General features: G+C 44.3%; 1 protein-coding gene across 14 annotated transcripts in view; it reads left to right on the top strand.

Annotated features, from left to right (window-relative positions):
- The window catches only part of KALRN (kalirin RhoGEF kinase), a 701,923-nt gene that overhangs the window by 620,285 nt on the left and 62,061 nt on the right, over positions 1-19,577 (top strand). For 6 of the 14 annotated variants that reach the window (XM_036018207.1, XM_036018206.1, XM_028504792.2 and 3 more), the window contains 3 exons: positions 9,565-9,848; positions 11,019-11,123; positions 14,414-14,509. In XM_036018207.1, the coding sequence (XP_035874100.1) occupies positions 9,565-9,848; positions 11,019-11,123; positions 14,414-14,509 (485 nt within the window). The remainder of the gene's footprint in view (positions 1-9,564; positions 9,849-11,018; positions 11,124-14,413; positions 14,510-19,577) is intronic. The other 8 variants (XM_036018205.1, XM_028504800.2, XM_028504801.2 and 5 more) reach the window with 3 other exon arrangements.

Consider the following 19,577-nt stretch of genomic DNA (forward strand, 5'->3'; position numbering starts at 1 on the left):
GTGTCCAGATGGGAGTCAGGGACAAGTGTGGGCATTGGGGAAGTGGGGCAGGCACTGAAGAAGCCTGCAGTGGTTGAGGGAGATCTGGACTGCGTTAGAACGGAACTACAAAAGGGTCTTCTAGTTTGAAACCAGAGGTGCTGACTTTTCGCCCCTGTGGAGATTGTTTTGTCTGCTGGAAAAGACCCTGGTATTACGAGCTAATGTCCCAATGGGCTCTGAAGATGAAAAGGATTCCTGTCCTCTGTGGATGCCACTGGGTTTGCAATCACCCCCAAATCTCAGATCTCTGTGCACGTTCTACCAGGACAGAAACAGCAGAATAGGGAAAAGAAGGGGACCAATCAGTAGAAATGAACTAAGATACAGTCTAATACAATGTACTTTAAGGCTCAGAGTGGCCCTTCATTTTGTACTCAGTTTAGTAGGGGAAGTCAATCATGAATGTTCCAAATTATAAGGATTTAGATGTAAAAACAGATTATTAAAAAATACATAAAGCCTGAGTAAAGTGGTGGGGTAAAATGTGGTGGGTTGGCAAAGGACTCATTGGAGAAGAGATTCCTGAACTAAGTCCTTTGTAAAAGCTATGGCGCGATAAACAGCATGCAGGGGCTTGCACCGTGCATGTGGGACTTGAGTATGGCATAGAGGTGGGAAAAGGAATATCCTGAGCCAAGATGTGTTTGCCAAGTGGGAGGAGCAACTGCAAGGACAGTGAGTTCCCTAGTGGGAAGAAACAGTATTTCTGGACCAGGCTGATTCTCCTCTTCCTCATTTCCAATTACTGTCACCATAACAGCTTTCTTCATCCTCTGGTACCAAGTGGTCAATCAAATGGTTTTTGGGGAGAAGCCAGCCATGCCAAGATCTGGTGGCCCATAGCTTCGGGACCACAGCTGAATGTGCAGCCAGGACATGGGATTTCATGAGCATGCCACTAAAAGTCCCGCCACAGTCATTATCATATGCCATGAAGGGTATATTCATAACTGCTGCAGGTGTTCTGCTGTCCCTGCTTACAAAGCATTGGATTTGTGTATTTATTGCCCAGAGAATGTTTACCCTTCACCTTCTTCCCATTATATGCCCTAGTCTAGATGTGCAATTTCCAGTGTATAAATACTTTGGTAATTTTTACTTTTTCTCTTAAAAAGTTCTTTTTACTTTGATAATTATTTCACTCATATGTGGAATTGATAACTTTTATATTTAACAAATTATTTATAGAAACCAAAGAAAACATCAATGTTTGGGTATAAAATCTCTGCAGACAGATGTGTTGAAATGCATTTGCCTTATACAGTTTAAGCCATGAAAAGCAATAAGGATGAGTTTACAATTAGTCTTGTGACGTTGGAGCTAAAGCAAAATGAAGGAACAGGAGACTGAGGAATCTTCTGTAAATATTTACTAAATACCTAGTGATGTCTTCTGATTTTGGTCATTAGAATCAAAGCATCCAATACAGTATTAGGATTAATACCAGGGGGACATTTATAGACCTACTAAGTATTTAGATAAAATAGGTACAGTTAATGTAGAACAAGAATACCTCCCCCCTTTTTTAGCAATTACACTATAGAGTATGTGAAAGACATGCTTTTGGGGTGTGATGGAATACTATTACTGAACTCCAGAAAAATGGATTGCAAGTGAGTTTTTCAGTCTTGAGTTGTGCCCTTCAAAGTACTGTAGAAAATGATGGGCCAGCTTAGTGAGTTACGCATCCAGGGTGCTCAGGGTCCGATGAAACCTTGGGTGGCACCTACCCATACATAGGCTCTCTGGGGGCCCAGCCTAGCCCCTCAGGGACACTGTTCCTGGTCTTCGGGGATACTAAACCTACAAAACTAATAAAACTGTTTTCTCCTTTTGCTTAGGAGGTATAGTCCTTCTTTACTTTCAGCTCACTTTGAGGTCAGTGGAAAGAAGGCTGAATCAACATTTTGTGATTAGAAAAATCGCAGATGACAGTCCTGTGGATGCAGCCATAAGGCATTGGCCATATATCCTAAATTTGTAATCTTTGATGATTTATATACAATGTATTTTGCTTCCAGAATAGTTTTGCAGAATTTTATACTGGAACAAACAGGGTAGAAGCTTTTTTTAAGGTGCAACATAAACATGAAATAAATATGAGCTGAAACTTTGTAAAAGGGAAATTGAGTTTATAAAGGAGCTGTATTTAGATATGACAGATGTCTAGTATAGTCAGTTACTACCCAGGCTGTACACAAGTATCCTCTTTTTTGTTTCCTAAGGAAGGGCTACCGAAGTAAAAGAAGGACAATATTCCACAAAAACAATTGACTTGCAATGACGTGTTTAGTGCACAGATTCTCATGGGCTATTCTAGTTTTCATCTTCATGTCCAGCAGACAGCTCTCATCTCCTCTGCTGCTTGGAAACATGCTCCTGTGATTAAAAACCAAAACCAAGCAAGCATACCTGAGACCCTAATCTCTTCAGTTGTTCGATCGCTTAGACATGAAGTCCAGCAGAAGCTCCCATTCTGTAGATACCACCAGAGATAAGGAGGCTGCTTACCCTTCCAAATGGTGGAGGAGGGGGACACCAGCGGCCTGGTAGTCGAAGGCTGGGGCTGCCTGACTCTCAGAGGAGATGGCAGGCATTGGTCACAGGAGTGGTTACATGGCGTGGGGAGGGAGAGTGACAGAATGGCACCTGGCAGCATTGAGGTCTTCATTGCTTTCATAATGCACAAAACTTTGAAGCTAAAAATGGCCTTAAGTTATCTAGTCTAGCCTTTGGAAGAACATACAGATGGAATGAAGGAGCATACAGAGAAAACTCAGAGTCATGGAATTAAGGAAGACTTTTATGGTTTTACTAATTTTGATTTAACTTAGATGGTGCTTCCCATGGATCTAAAGTATGTTCAGCACTTTATAAATATTAATTCCTTAATCCTAATAATAACCCTATGGGATAGATACTAATATTATCTTCATTTACTGATGAGGGAAACAAAATATAGAGAGGCTCAGTAAGTGGCTGAGAGTCACACACCTCGTTCGTGGTGGAGCCAGGCTCTAAATGCTCCGGTCTCATCTTTCCACTTTGCCGATGAAGAAACAGAGGGCTGAGTGTCTGTCCATTGCCACCTAGCTAGTTAGTGGCTGAGCAGGTTCCGAACCCAGGTCATCTCTGTGTTGCAATCCACTGAGTAGGCACCAGTAGATCGTTCTCAGATGAGATAAGTAAGGCAGGAAACTTATCAGACTAGCAGAGCTTCTCAAAATCAACCTCAACGAAATATCATTAGAAGACGAGTGTTGGTGTCAGGAAGTCTCTAGTTATTGGTTGAGCTTCGGAGTATGTTTTGTGACCATATAGTGTGTCTTTTCCCCTCAAGTATGAGGAGGAGATTAAGTGGTTGAGAGAGGTAGCTTGGTAAGTCAAGAAAGTGGGGATGAAAAATAGTATAAAATCTGCCGATGGATAAGAGTTTGTCGTTTGTTGGCTTATTTAGATTTCCTTGACTTCATTAGTATCATGATATTCCAATGGCCAAGCACGTAAGCTTGTGCCACTCAGTCTATGAAGTTGGACCTTCAGCTTCATGGATTACCCTGCCAGGTTTTCTATTCTTCCAATAGAAAAATAGAGATATTTTTCTCTATTTTGGCTGAGATATCAACTATAGGATGATTGATCTAGAGGCATAGATTTTTACCTTTTCATTTCTTCTTGAAGCATTCTACATTTGTCTCAGTTTACTTCCTTAAAGTATATGTCTAGGGTTAGGAAGAACACATTTAATTTTTCCAGAGGAAAACTATGTGCAAATGTACACAATTGAACATCAAGGAGAAGGCAGGAGGATGAGAGCTTTTGCACACAGTTGATGGGAGTAGCTCAGAGAGCAATGTGATGACACCTAGTGAAGTTGGTGACATGTGTTCCCTCAACCCGGAGCTCCACCTTGATGTACAAGGTCTGCCCAGAAGGTGTCCAGCCCTGTACTATGAAAAATAGACACATTTATTGAAGAAGATACAAGATACAAGAAATCTTATACACAGGACAACGACACCTCAGTCCGCTTCAAAGAGGCACCTTGGGACCTCACACAGTTCTCCCAATCACCATCAGCTGCTCCATCGTATTTTCCTGAATCTCACTGATACTCTGAAATCTTTTCCCTTTCAAAGGTGATTTTAGTTTTGGGAAAAGCCAGAAATCACAGGGCACCAGATTTGGGCGATAGTGGGGTTGAGTCACCTAGGTGATTTGATGTTTCACCAAAAAACTCTCTGCACGAGACATGATGCATGAGCCAGGCATGTTGTCATGATGAAGCTGCCAGTCACCAGTTGACTGCAGCCTTCTGAATCATTTGAATATTCTCCGTGGAGGAATATGCAAGCTTAATGCAAAATTGGATGCAGATTTGTTGCTTTACTTGCTCAGTCACTTTGAATGCAATGGCCACATAGTACACATGCTCACTCAACAGTGTCTACCACCCCCACTGACTAGTACAGTGAAGTTGTCATTATTCACACATGTGCATTCCAGTCCACTCTCCTTGGCTGCCAGGTTACTTCAGTATCGCACAAACCATTCTCATTATATTAACAATGGCTGGACTTTTTCTGGACAGACCTGATGTGTACTTTAAATGTTGCAGAGCTGAGAGCAGTGCTACTCAGTGTGTGATTGGCAGGCAGCAAAGGTGAGCTATTTGTTTCCAATCCACAGTGAGATGAGTAAAGGAAGTGAGAGCTAGCATTTAGAAGCTTTTATAATAATTTGACATTTCTATGACACTTAAGAATATGACTTAATGTTATAAAAGTATTGGTCCAAAACGGACTGGAAATAAGAAAACTGGGTCTCTGACCACAGATAAGTTTGGGAAACCCTGTCCTAGAGGAATTCTCACACGTGTGCCAAGAGAGCTGTACGGACTGCTTAAAATCACTATATATCTGTGTGTGGGTGGGGCATGTAACAGCCTAAATGTCTACTGTTATGATAACATATTACAAACATCATATGTCCTAAGAAAGAATATTATTCAACAATTTAAAGTGAATGAAGTTTATAGATCTACATATATGAACACAGATAAATAATTTTGAATTAAAGAGCAAGTTACAAATTAATACCTACATTGTGGTAATTATATAAAATATAAACACAACAGAATATTATATTTACATACACGATAAGTGGCTAACAATAAGTGGCTAATCGAGGGAAAGGTGCCTGCTAACAGCAGTGGAGAATTTCACTTTGGGCAAGAAAGTGGGTAATAGTATGGCAAAGAGGTAAAAATTTTTTAAAAAGGCTTCAACTATACAGTAGTTTATTTCAGTTTTTAAAAACTCAAGCAAAAATATGGGGAAATATTTACATTTATTATAAATAAATGGTAGCTATATAGATATTAAATTTTTTCTGTATTTAAAAATATTTCATAATAAATTAGCCTCAGAATGTGATTCTTTTTTCTGATGCAGAAAATGGGGAAATGGGGAACATCTGGGGAACTTTATTACCTGCCGTGTCCAGGGACACATTTGTCTTTCCAGTGACTCAAAACCAGACATCAGTCTAATGGGCAATTCTACACCTCAGGGCTAAAGAGCGAGCCTTGTTTCAAAGTGCTGGAGCAGACATAGAGATGGCTGGGTTCTGGTCCTAACTTTGTGATCAACTTAATTGTGACAGTGGGTTTCCCATATCAAAACCTCCGTTGCCTTCTCCATAAAATTAGTGCTACTGAGACTGTTTTCAATGTTGCAGTTTTACAACTTATATAAATTATATATAAATGTGTATTTGAAATGCTACAAAGACTAGTGACTTCATGCTCTTTTTTACAATAATCATAGAGGCTAAAGGAATACACGGAATGAACACAGATGTGGGAATAAGATTAGGTATTTATGCAGTGGAGTCATCATATCTGGATTCAAATCTTGCCTTGCAGACACTTACTACCTATGAGTCTTCGAGGCCCTAAAATATTCTGATTTTCTCTTTCTTAAAATGAGCATAAAATAGCACCTACCTCAGCTTGGAAAGATTTGATGAGACAAAGTATTATTGTTGAAGATGTTACAGGTGAATACCTTAACTGCTGTGCCAGGAAAGGTACTAGAATAAATCCTCAAACAACTTAACTGCAGCCATCTCCCAGAGATGGGAGGAGCATAACACACCAATCATTCCTTGACGCAGTAATAAACTAAGAACAAATTTTCTAAATTAAATGATGCTGCATTCTTTTATAACCATACATTTGAAGTGACTTAGTAAAAGTTCTCATCACAAGAAAAGAATTGCAACTATGTGAGATGGATATTAACTAAACTTAGTTTAGTAAACATTTCTAAATACATACACATATATCAAGTCATGTTGTACACCATAGACAAATACAATGTCATATGTCTCAAAACTGAAGCAATTATAAATATAAAACAATTATATCTCAAAACTGAAAGAAAAAAAAAAAAAACAAGAAAAGAGCCCTGGCTGGTGTAGCTTAGCGGAGTGAGCATGGGCTGCGAACCAAAGGGTCGCCAGTTCGATTCCCAGTCAGGGCACATGCCTGGCCAGGCCCCCAATAGGGGGCATGTGAGAGGCAACCACACATTGGTGTTTCTCTCCCTCTCTTTCTCCTTCCCTTCTACTCTCTCTAAAAATAAATTTTTAAAAAATCTTCAAAAAAACAAGAAAAATGTATTTAGAAATGGTACTGTCTGAATTCTAAAAGATAAACCATAGATTGTTTCCATCTCTTGAATTCTCTTTTATGTGGACTGTGGTTGATGGCCCTAATTGTTTACACAGAAAAAACAAAATTGAGAATACTCTTGATTTGTAATGTGTACTTCATAATCTGGCCTCTTGCTGCTAATTTGTAGAGAATGCACCAAAGCAGAACCAGATGACGATGGGAGCAAAAGAATCGTCCATCAAAGTTTGCATTAGTGAGTCTCAAAGCCAAGTTATAATTTGCCATGGAACAGAAAGTCTTGCTTAGTCACACAAGGCTTGCTTAATGAGGCTGGGCTCCTTAACCTGCTGACAGAGTATGTGCTGATCAATCTAGGTTTCAAAGGCTTGGATTTAGTGAAGCCATGTGACATCACAGGGGCCTGGTGAATGAAAAGCTTCTGCAGCTTATCAGCAGAAAGGTAACAGAAAGGCCCTGGTCCCACTGCCAGTGCTGGGGAGATGCTTATCACCCAGGCTTCTGAGAACAGGAGTTTGACCCATACCAACACTTCAGAAGTAATGTCAACATACTCAAGCCTGTGGCCAGCAAGGAATTTTCAGAGATAAGATTACAACCTGGTCCTTAAAGGGATGCCAACCTAATCAGTCGATCTCCAAATATTCCCTCAGCAGAGCAACCCTGTAAGTTATTCTTCATACCAGAGAACTTTAGGAGCTCGTTTTTTGTGCTTCTAGATCCGAATATTATGCTGTTATTTTCTAAAGTATGTACAAAACTCTCCCAATGTCTAAGAAAGTCCCTGCAGGGTCAGTCTTGGTGCCTTTGAGATCAACTAGTTGTAGAAGCTAGAGATAGCTCTCTGTTGGCAAAAGCATTCATTCACCTTCTCTCAGGATTTTGTTTCTTCTTTATCTAGGCCAGAGAGCCCCCAAGGCTAGATTAGACCTTTAGGCTAGGTCTGGAATGAAGTTATTATGGGGAAAGGTGACTCAGCCTTTGAGATAAGTAGGTATACAAAAAACCACTCCAATAATTTGTTTCAATACCTAGTCATGAGTTTGGTTTAACTATCAGTATACAAACTGGCACTGGGGTGATGGGAGGAGGGTGTTGGGGGTCAAGGTAAAGCTGGTCAGGTATTCCCCCAAGACCATTTTGGTAATGAGAAGAAGCAGCATACAGAGAGGTAACTCACCTTTGATTGCCATCCAAACATTAACGGCACCACTTCTTGCTTTGAAATGCCTCAGATTCATTCCTGACAGTCCCTCAACACAGCCCTAGTGTGGCCTTCTAGGTTCTAACTGCCCCCTTCCCACGGATATGCTGTATACGAGGCCTGTCCAGGAAGTATCCAGCCATGTACTATGCAAAATAGACATATTTACTGAAGAAGATACAAAAGACATTGTACACAGGACAATGATGCCTCAGCCCCCTTCGAAGTAGATACCTAGGAACCTCACACGGGTCTCCCAGTCACCATCAGCTGCCCCATCGTATTTTCCTGAATCTCACTGATACTCTGAAATCTTTTCCCTTTCAAAGGTGATTTTAGTTTGGGGAAAAGCTAGAACTCACAGGGTGCCTAATAAGGCTAAATTGGGGCTGAGTCACCTGGGTGATTTGATGTTTTGCCAAAAAACTCTGCATAAGACGTGAAGCATGAGCAGGTGTGTTGTTATGATGAAGCTGCCAATCACCAGGTGCCCATAGCTGTGACCTTCTGAATCATCCGAATAGTTTCTGCTGAGGAATGTTCAAGCTTACTGCAACATTTGATGTGGATTCGTTGCTCTATTCCCTCAGTCATTTTGAATGCGAAGGCCACACAGTACACATGCTCGCTCAATGGCATCTACCACCCCAACTGACTAGTACAGTGAAGTTGTCATTGTTCACACATGCACATTCCAGTCCACTCTCCTTGGCTGCCAGGTTACATTGAAGTCGCACAAACCATTCTCATTATATTAACAGTTGCTGGACAGACTCGTATAGGTACCAGATTAATTAACAAACAAAACCTTTTTATCATCATTCTGGTAAAGTCTCACAATAAAGTTTATACTCCTCTAGTTTATTATTAAGTATCCTCACTAATCTTTCTATCCAGTTTCTTCTTCTCTGTTAATCTTCATTTTATTCAAAAGATCTATTTATGGGCTATGGTAACTTAACTTTCCAATTTTCCTGCCTCTGTGCTTTTGTCCCCACCCTCTCCTCCTTTGGGAATTTCTTCTCCCTTCTCCTCTAGTCAGACAGATCTCTCCCTCCACACCTTTACAGACCAGTCCCACCAACACTGATCTGACCCTCCTGTGAACTCCACTGCTTTATCGTTTAGAGTCCAATTAGGCACATACTTCTGTGTGAATTTGCCTTTATCTTGTGAGCTCTGACTTGCTCTTTCACTCATCTCTCCTCTCTGCTTCTGTGTGAGTGTGTGTGTGTGTGTGTGTGTGTAGCTAAATAAAAGGTTTGTGAAAATGAACACTTTGACTTGCATATCTTTAGAAAACACTAAGAGTTGCTCCATAACATTGTTATGGGTTGGTAACTCCTGCTAAGGACCTTGATTTTTCCATGAAAGAAGGTGTCTTTGTCTTCTCTTCTCTGCTGGAACCACAGCACCTGGAGTGGTGCCAAATACATTAAAAGCTGAGTGTGTGTCGGCTATTACTGCCGTTCCTGAGAGTGTGTCCTTGACTGGGGTCTGCAGCTGGCCTTGACATTCTGCCTGCATTCTAGCTTCCTGAGGACAGAGCTGTCTCACTCCCAGGCTGGCAGGCGCCTTAGCTGCCTCTGACACACTGTGTCTGTCTGTCCTTTTTCCTCAGATGCATACTCTCACTCCTCAAGTGAAAATGGAGGCAAGTCCGAGTCAGTGGCCAACCTGCAGGCTCAGCCCTCCCTGAACTCCATCCATAGCTCGCCTGGCCCCAAGCGCTCCACCAACACCCTTAAGAAGTGGCTGACGAGTCCTGTGCGCCGGCTTAACAGTGGGAAAGCAGACGGAAACATCAAGAAGCAGAAGAAAGTGCGTGATGGTCGGAAGAGCTTTGACCTGGGATCTCCCAAGCCTGGTGATGAGACGACCCCTCAGGGAGACAGTGCTGATGAGGTATTAACACATGGCCATCAGGAAGGGGCTTCTGACACACATCCTCCCTGGAGGCCTGGGAGGCCTCTTTCCACAGGTGTGGTGAGCTAGACAGTCTCTAGGCCCCGGTAGTGTTCCTTATTGAGCCTAAGTAACCCAAGTTCATTGTATTGTCAAGACCTTGCCAGTTTGATTTGTGACCAATTCAGACTGACCAGCACCTAGGATATCTAGCAAACAGACCCAAGTTTGCCAGATTTGGCTCCAAGGGGAGCCAGCTAGTCACCTAGTGCCCTGCCACTGCTAAGGACTGCATCAAGCCTTGCTAGGCCTGTTCAGAATAGGAATAAATGAATAGAGACCATTTCACTTGGGCAACAGAAGACTGCTGGGAAGTTATAGCTGTTTACAAGTATCTTGAGCAACGCCCCATATAAAAGGGAGTAGACAAGTCCAGTTTGTTCTGGAGGGGAGAATTATGATTAATAAGTGGAAGTTATAACAGGTAAGGTTTCAGCTCAAAGAGAGAGACAGCACAGGGGTGGAAGGGGTTGTTAACTACTGATGGAATGAGCCTTCATGAAAATGAATGAACACCCATACTGGAAGCATTTGGGAGGCTATATGATCTCACATGACAGAAAGATGCCTGCGTTAGCCAAGAGGTCCTTTGGGGTGACCTCTGAGGGTCCTTCCAAAGCTGAGATTCTGTGATCAAAATACAGTGGGTATGTTTTGGTTGGTGGAAAGAGATAGCTATGTTATCTGGCAAACTAACCTACTCTAGTCATGCATGTGGCTAAGAAGTACTTCCTAATATACAACCATAGTCTCTTTGTAATTTTACTATATCTGCCATTTCTTCCTATGAAAATGGCAGTGGAGCCTGGTGATGATCAGATTGTGGTTTAATAGTCCTTCAGACACTTAAAAAGTTAGGTTCTCTCTGACCACACTCAGTTTTCTCATTGGCTTATCAATGGGGTGGGTGTTTCTCACATGTGTCCCCTCTTGGTCCTCACTGTCCTTCAAGGTAAACAAGTGTACCTATTCTATAGAGGAGGACGCTGAGGCTAAAAAACAGGAGTCTGTTTGAGAGAAGAGTATCTTCTGTTGCTTTTTTAAAAAGTGCAAGTCCATTGGCATTTTTAACTGTATGAAACAGTGACTAATGCTGCTCTTTTGTTCTAGAAGAGCAAGAAAGGTTGGGGTGAAGATGAGCCAGATGAAGAATCACACACCCCGCTCCCTCCACCTATGAAGATCTTTGACAATGACCCGACACAGGATGAGATGGTGGGGCTTCTTGACTTTCTCACTTGAAAGAGCAGTGCATAATGCATATGATTGTATTTTGTGTGTGTTGGGGGGGGGGTAGTGATATTCTCTCCCTTGCTACCCCTTACACCACATGAATCCATGGTGATGCAGATTCTGACTGTGTTTGCTAGGGGTCCCCTCCCTTCCCCTGGAGATCTGACTTCGTTCTGGGCAGTGTAGCCACGTGTGCAGAACACTCAGAGTGGAGACCTGCCTGGCCCCTTGTCCTATTGATGAAGGGTAATGGCTCTCTGTCTTTGGAAGCAGCAGATCTCAAAAGGCACTAGTGAGAATGTGAGGTGATTCTACACCATTATCGTTTTCTGGTACCTGACTGTATGGCCTATGTTTTAGTTGGTTGTTTTCCCTATGCCCACCTCTAAAACTGAAATAACGGTAACTTCCAGTCATGCCCAGTGCTGTTAAAATTCTGCAAACACAGCATGAGGGCAGAGATGCTGCTCAGGAGAGGTTGCTGTCAAAGGTGGGCAGACCTAACACGCCAGCTCGCTCATGTTCTCTGTTTGGCAAAAATGCCGACTCCCTGGCAGAGGGGCTCATGGGTGTCTGAAGTGTGAAGTCTGCTGGGCCTCTAATCACAGAGTGGTCACTCCGGTTGTTCTGGAGCAGAGACTGAGGTCGGCTGTGCTTTCAGGCTCTGATCCGAGGCCCAAGGCTGCGTTAGTCATGTGCTACGTCACTGACTTTCCTTACAGACGTTTCCACTGCACGGTGCTTTTCCTGCCTTCTCTTCGAGTCGCTGTCCTTTGCACTCTGGAGTCGGAGTGGTGGTTTCAGTTTGTGATTGCACTTTGCGTTTGCTTTCGGAGTGCTGTTTGGGGGCGGGGGTTGCGGCAGCAGTACCCTAGCCTCTCCCCAGGGTCTCGCTGTGCTCTCTGGTGCTCTGCCTCGCAGCTGGGCAGGCTCCTCTGACGCTGTGGCTCTAGCACACAATACCACCTAGGGTACAGTTCAAAAAGGACTACAGATGCTTCAGCATTTCTGGTGATAGCCCAGTTCTTGTTTTAATTCTGCTTTACATTTGGATCATTAACCTATAGGCATTGAGGGTGTCCCCTGTGCCACAGGGACAGATTCTAGGGACAGGATGATGACTAAGATGTGGTCGCTGCCGCCCTCTGTGACTCACCCATGAGAAGCACACAGTTGTGGCCCCTCCTAAGGTGCTGTTGGTGACCCTGGTCTTCAGGGTCAGCTCTGACTCTTGACTGTTGGGAAAAAAGTAGCAGGAAGCGTGGCATGGTGCCATGCGGATTCCCAGAGGCCCATCTTTGTGAGATGCTCTGCAAGCAGTGATAGTGTGTATGGGGGCGGGGGGTGGGGGCGGGTAGGACGCCCCTGCCCCGTTGCTTGCCCTCCCACACAGCCCTCCACAGTGAGGTGCCAGCTCGCACAAGATAAGTAAAGGTCACGAACCCTCCCCCTCCAATACCCTCTGAACTGCTTATTTTGGGGAAAAGGATGTTATGTTATTTCTGGATAACTTTTAACTGAAAATGTGGATTTACCCGCAGACATTGATGTAGACTTTCCTTCGCCAGAAGTAAGGCAGATGGCCAGGCCCTTTTTACACTCAGTAACCCCCCTCAGTCCTGTTTGTTGGACTTTGGTGCCTTGGTTTTTCTGGAGTATTTGGTGATCCTCAGAACTTTTAGCAAATGGCATTGGATTTATAAAAATAATTTTTGTAACAGTGTAAAAGGAATTTTTTTAAAGTCCACCCATTGTTAATGTTGTGGAATTAAGTCTCCATGTTTCCTTCTAATATTTGTTCATGTGTGTTTTATTTAATGTTTCCTAAAATCTCATTGATTTTACCTTCATAACTATAATTTCAATAGCTTGGGAGTACTTAATTTATTTGATGTGCCATAATTAGCTTGGCCCGCCTGTTTTCAGGTACCGTAGGTGGTTTCCAATCTTTGCTGCCCTGGATGGTGCTGCCACAGGTCCCCTGCCATGCACAGCATTCGCTCTTTTCCTTTCTGTCCCTGGAGAAAGTTCCCGGGTAGAATTACTAAGACTGATAAAAGATTGATAACTTCAGTTTCCAAACAGACTTATACATTTTTCTTGCATTCTCCAGGAGAGAAAAAAAGAGGTTTTTTTATATCTCTCTTAACTACATTGATTTTGTTATTTTTTTTTACCCTATCTTAGAAGCAAATACCTAAACTCACACTTAGATTAGGCCAAAAGAAGCTTACTTCTTGAAACTCTCCCCCCTAACTTTGGGGACAAACTGGAATTTTTGTCCCTGGACATCCAGCTCTCCATTCCCAGGGTCATCAGTGTCAAAAGCGGAAGGCACGTGCACCCTGCTTTGACATGAAGGCCAGTGCCCTCTGCTCCGACGTGCCAGGGGTAAAAGCTGGCATATGCACGTAGAGTTGATCATTTCTCCCAGTTTCTTCTCAAGTAGGAACGGGAAGAAAATATACCACCACCCCTCAGTGAGCAGGAGTCCACAGAGCACTGCCCAAACAGCCGCGTGGACTTAAGCCTTATTGTGGGTGTGAGGGAAGAGGGACAGGCTCTGGCCTTGAGCCTCCCTTCTCTGTGCACAGGAGAGTCCCTGCTTCTCCAGAACAAGTTACACAAGTCCTGCCAAAGCCTTGAGTTAGTTCCCAGTGTGCAGTTTGCAGCAGTGTGTGTCTGAGTATGCATGGGGGTGGGGAATAGGTGTCTTTTGGTCTTAAGTGCTCTGCCCCCAGCATTTCTGATTTTTGCTTGACACACAGTAAGATCTATATTTAAGATCTACACCTAAATAAAGCGAGGATAATTTCTCTTCCTCGAACACACTCAGAGCTAGCTTTTTTGACTCCTTTCACACCCTGGAATAGCAAAGGGCAGCCCTGTAGTAGCCCAAGTCTTATCTGCCTTCCACCCAACCCCACTGCTATCAGTAGGCACAACCCTTACCTACTGGTCTCCCAGGGAACGCAGCAAACCCCCACCCACCTCAGCTCCTTAGGTGGCCTGCATAAGGAGAGCCTAGTCGGCATTCCTGCTTCACTTCTGGCCAGAAACTCTGACAAAGGGTCTGGCAGGCCTGTCCCACACCCATACCCCTCCCCCGCTCCCCTCCCCGCCCATGTCCCTCTGTCATCTCCGCCCTTGAAACTCCCAAGAGCTTTGCTTGCCTTGCCCACTTTGAGCTTTGGACTTGCTGTTTTGCTTGCTAATTGCTATTCCTCATTCCTTGCTAATCTGCGTTTCCTCTGCTGCTCAATGTCTTGCAGTCCTCCTCTTTGCTAGCAGCCCGGCAGGCTTCCAGCGAGGTGCCTACTGCTGCAGACCTTGTCAGTGCAATAGAGCAGTTGGTCCAAAGCAAGCTGGTAAGTGGGGCCCAAGAGGCAGCTCTGCCGGGATCTCCCCTCCGTGTGGCTCCTAGGGCCTGGCATCCGTCAGCGGTGTTCTCTGTTGCACCTACCCTCGTTCCTCCTACAGGGTCACTTCCAGTGAGTGGTGCTTTCTAAAAAGCCGTGCGCCTGAGTGCTCTTGGGATTTGTTTGGGAACGGGTGTGGACAGTGAACAGACTCTTTTGGGACTGTGATATTGACGAGAGGTAAAAGGTATTCAAGACAAAATAGCCTCCCAATAAGCCTGGTCCACTGATCTCCAGGGCAGTGACATTTTGACGGTGACTGATGTGTGTCTGGTTAGCCCTGAAGCTAACTTTGCTGCAGAGACACGGAACAGGGATCGGATCTTTGAAAGCACTGAGTAATTGTATTTGGGGACCTCAGGTAGTCTTCTAGCTTGCGCACCTCACATAAGTGGACTGCTGATTCTGAAGGAGCATGGGCACAAGTACGTGGACACCTCCCCACAAGACATTAAGGGAGCTGGTGCGGATCCTGTCATGAGTCTGAGCTGGTTCGGGGCTTTGGCATTCATGCTGGTGACAGAGCTCCTTCACTCCCGTATTTTTACATTTAAATGTACTGTAGGAGAATAAATAAGAATAAAAATAATAATAATAAAAAGTGTATCAGTACAGGATGACAATTTGAAGCCCTCTCCTTTCCTTTGCTCTCACTTATGTCGCTCACTTGGTTTTTATTGCAACTCTCACTAGGATAAGTGCCTGTGTTTCTGCCAGACTTCTGTCGGGCAGTCCTGTCCATCAGCACCACTTCAACCCTTCTCCATTTGGCCCAGGAATGAGAGGGAATGATGGATGCTCTCGGGGGGAAAGCTACCTGATAATAATTTTAATTACAGGAACTCCCTCTTTAAATGTCCCAGCTCTTATGGAGTACCAATGAATTTAACATATATGACTTTCTTCTTTTCCTTCTAACTTTCCTTCCCAATTAAAAAGAGCTTAGCTGGTGCTTTCAGTAAGGATGCCAACCTCCAGGGGGTTGTCCGTTTCCTGCCGTCTCTCCCTGCCCCACGGGTGGGGGTTGAGCACTGTCATGGGCCTGCGTGCACTTTTCAAAGCTCCCCTCTCTGGCCACTCCTCGCTTGCTCCCCTTTCCTCACTACACTAACCCACACAGTCTCTTCATTCTCCAAATACCATAAAAAATAATTTATTTCCTTAAAAATCATCCTGCGCTGGCCAGTGTGGCTCAGTTGGTTAGCGCGTCATCCTGTAAGTGGCGGGTTCAACTCCTAATCAGGACGCGTGCATATGTGGCAAGTTTGGTCCCTGGTTGGGGCGCATGCGAGAGGCAACTGACCCATGTTTCTCCCTCTCTTTCTCTCCCTTCCTTCCTCTCTCTCTACAAAAATCAAAAAGCATGTCCTCAGGTGAGGATTAAAAAATAATCATCCTTTTTTTGCATTTTCTCTTTCGCCACCTGAGCCTGGGCCCTGACCTCATGGCTGCACTACTGCAGTATCCACTGCTTGATCTTCCCCTGCCCTGGTCTGCCTCCCAGCCTCAGGCTCCAGCTGATCCTTCACAAGCGCTTTTATTGCCTCCCTCCACAGTGGAGGCTCACCACTGCCCTATAGCCACAGGAGCGGTTGTTTCCACTCTGGGGTGCCTTCAGTACACAAGACAGTTTGTTGAGATGCAGGAAGAAAAGATCGGCATCTCTTTATCTCATTGTTTGACAGCCTTGTGTATGTCTTAATATGTACATATGGTAATACAGTAACACAGATATATGTGTATGATTTATAAGTAAGTTACATGCTTTGGATATGTGTAACCAAAATTAGGCTTACTGATAGAGGTATATAATCAATGTTTGTAAGTCACTGGCCCATACGTAAAGTCCACATTTACTCAGATTTCTAATGTTTTGGAGCCTTCTTCCCAACCTGTCTTTCCAGCGTCCACTTGCTATTGTGGTTGATGAACACGGAATTGTTTTGTTTTGTTTTTTTCACTGTCCTCGAACACACATTTGCCTGTGTTGCCTCCAAATTTCACTCCATTTCCCTGGAATGTTCTCCCCCTCACTTTTGCTTATCCAAAGTGTAATAGTTATTCAAGGCCCCACTCAAATCTCATCTCCCCATAAGGGCTTCTCTGACTGGCCCAGGCCAGATGTCGTGTGCGGCGGGTCCCACGGGGACCCCTGTGCAGACCGCACCCACCCAGCCCCGCTGTTTGGTGGCCCTGTGTGTTACTCCTTACAATGACTTTCAACAAATGAAAGTCATTTCATTTACACCTCTCCAGGTAGATGCTTTGTCATTTAGGACATTGTATTCTCCTCCACTATAGGGGCCTTTTACACTTTTATCAGTAAACATCTATTTCCAAAAGTCTGTATTTTTTCATACTTTGGAGTACCTTTTTTCTACTACTGCTGCTCACCTTACCACTGTCAGGAGTCTCTGTTCACCTCCAGTCTGTGTGAGCAATGGGCGTGGTGTGACGCATGTTGGTGCAGATACTGAGAAGTCCCATAAGAGCAGATTTCCCAAAGGAGAGGGAGTGTAGGCTGGTGGTGGAGTCAATTGGCCCTATAACTGGCTCTCTACAGATGTCTTTGGATGTATGGCCTTTGTGTGGTAAGTTTACCATAATAGGGTCTTTAACTTCTTCCACTAATAACTACTTCTTGAGGACCTGCAGTGAGCCTAGAATTATAGAGATTTTTTTGGCTGGATATACAAAACCAAGCTCATATAGGGGAAAGGAACAAGGGAGCAGTGGTTTGGTTTCTCAGAATCTTCTCACCAAAATTCCATCCGTTGTCCTTCCTCCTCTCTTTCTTTCCATCCCCACATGTACCCACCATGGGGCAGCAAAGGAGCCAGCAGTAGCTGGTGCTTTCCTCAGCCACATTTGCAAATACCAAGTTGTGTTTTTATCTCCAAGACTTGTGTTCCTCTTCCCTATCAGCCCTTTAGCTTAGAAGAGGGTAAGACCTAGAGCCCGTAAAAGTTCGGGAGCTTTTATTTGACTGTAAGTACAACAATGTGAGTGCTGCCAAAAGAGCCAGCATGGTCATAGGCTGGGTTAATGGAAGCACAATGTACAGATTCAGCAGAGTAATAGCCCCATTGCACTCGAGCTTTCAGACCACACCTGTCATGAGCTGTGTGTGAGTCATGCATTGGGTTCTGAGCCTGGCATTTCAAAACACTCTTGAACTCAGTGGAAGTCGTCCCTAAAGGGGTAGCCAGTACCATGTGGTCCATGTCATTTGAAAGAAAGCTGAAGAAACTGAGTTTAAGGCCTGACTGGTGTGGTTCGGTTGGTTGGACATCGTCCCACAAAGCGAAAGGTCATCGGTTTGATTTCGAGTCAGGGCACAGGCCTGGGCTGTACGTTTGTTTGGTCCCCAGTTGGGGCACGTGCAAGGGGGACGTGTGTGAGGGGCAACTGATCAACATTCTGTCTCAGGCTGGTGTTTCTGCCTCTCTCTCTCTCTCTCCCTACTTTCCCCTCTTTCTACAAAAATAATAAAATCTTTTTAAAAACTCTAATAAGAAAAGAAACTGAGGTTAATTAGGGGAGAAGTTAGGAGAGAGAGGACACAAGAGCTGTCTTCTCATGATTGAGCACTGCCGTGGGAAATGGGTTAGTCGCAACACTTTTTTACTTCCGAGGATGAATCCTAGGCCTGTGGGCAGAAGTTATCTTAGTTCAGTATAAAAAGAACTAGTAAGGTCCTTTTCAATGTACAGAGTCTGGAAATTTTACAGCAGTATCTGGTATATTTGGACTTTTACATCTAAGGCTTTAATTCTGTTTTGGTTGCTACAAAGATAGCCCCAAATTCTGCACTCAGAATTCACTTGGCCCCCTAGCTCTTCCCAACAGCCATCATGAGATCCCTTGTGTCTCTGAGTTTCAGAGCTGCCCTGGCTGCTTACCTGTGCTTCTGACTGCCCTCAGGCTCCCGCCCCGAGTGTTGTGGTCTCTGCTGCTTGAGAGCTGCTGTTAGGGAATGAGGACAGGCATTCTCTGCTCTGGTGCTGTGCCAGTAAAACCCCTAAAATCCCCAGAACCTCCTTTGGCAAGTCCCTCTGGACCTTAATGAGCACTTCTGAGTTCTCTCTGGCTAGCCTGGGTCTTTAACCCAGGCTTTGGTTTACCACAAGAGGATGCCCACCCACCTTCCCAAACAGAGCTAACATACTTGTTCTAGGTTTTATATTAAGGTATGGTCTTTAATTCTGAGGCAAGACTAAGGACTCCCCCAGCCTTCCCTGTTTGATTTTTAATAAAGCTTTTTCCAGACATGTAGACTGGAGGTGGTGGTGAGTATATAAGGAATCAGAAGACCTAGGTTTTGGTCCTGCCTCTGCTACTTACTGTGTGGCCCTGAGCAAGTTACTTAGGCTACTTGCACTTCAGTTTTATCTCATTTATTAACAATGCTGGTTCTGTCCACCCTAATCTAATCTCAAGAGAGTTAAGATGAAGACTGAGTGAGGTGTGAATGCGCTTGGTAAACTGGTACTGCGAGCATGCTACAAACATTAGCTCTTAGCCAACTCATAAGTACTGTAAAGGGCAGGGAAAGGAAATGTGGTTATACTTTATCTTCTACAGCCATGCCCTGGGCCCAGGGACACAGTATTTGTCAACCAGGGTATTGATAGTTGGGTGAATGTTGCTGGGTAGTAGCTTAACAATCTGTGTGACTGGTTTTATTCCTCTAGACAGCCCCAGGATTCCCCCACCTGCCTAGAAGAAGGGCTGAGCCTTTAGAGGGAAAGCCTCCTCCCTGAGGAGGGTCCTCAGGCAGCATCACAACAGTTCACTGGGCTCAGGGTGGCACCAGTGGACCCTTAGCTGATAATCCTCTGCCTGTAGGGAAAAGGCTGGCCAGGACTGAGATTTTGTTCAGTCTACCTGTGGCTTGGCTTCCTGAGAATGTGTCACCTACTTCAGCAAGACTACCTACCTTTGGGACTTCTGTTTTAAGAGCATTCAGCATCCTGGGTCTGCCCTGGTCAGTCATGGCAGGCTGCATTACCTGGGT

Source organism: Phyllostomus discolor, chromosome 2 (assembly GCF_004126475.2).
Source record: "Phyllostomus discolor isolate MPI-MPIP mPhyDis1 chromosome 2, mPhyDis1.pri.v3, whole genome shotgun sequence".
Lineage (NCBI taxonomy): Eukaryota > Metazoa > Chordata > Mammalia > Chiroptera > Phyllostomidae > Phyllostomus > Phyllostomus discolor.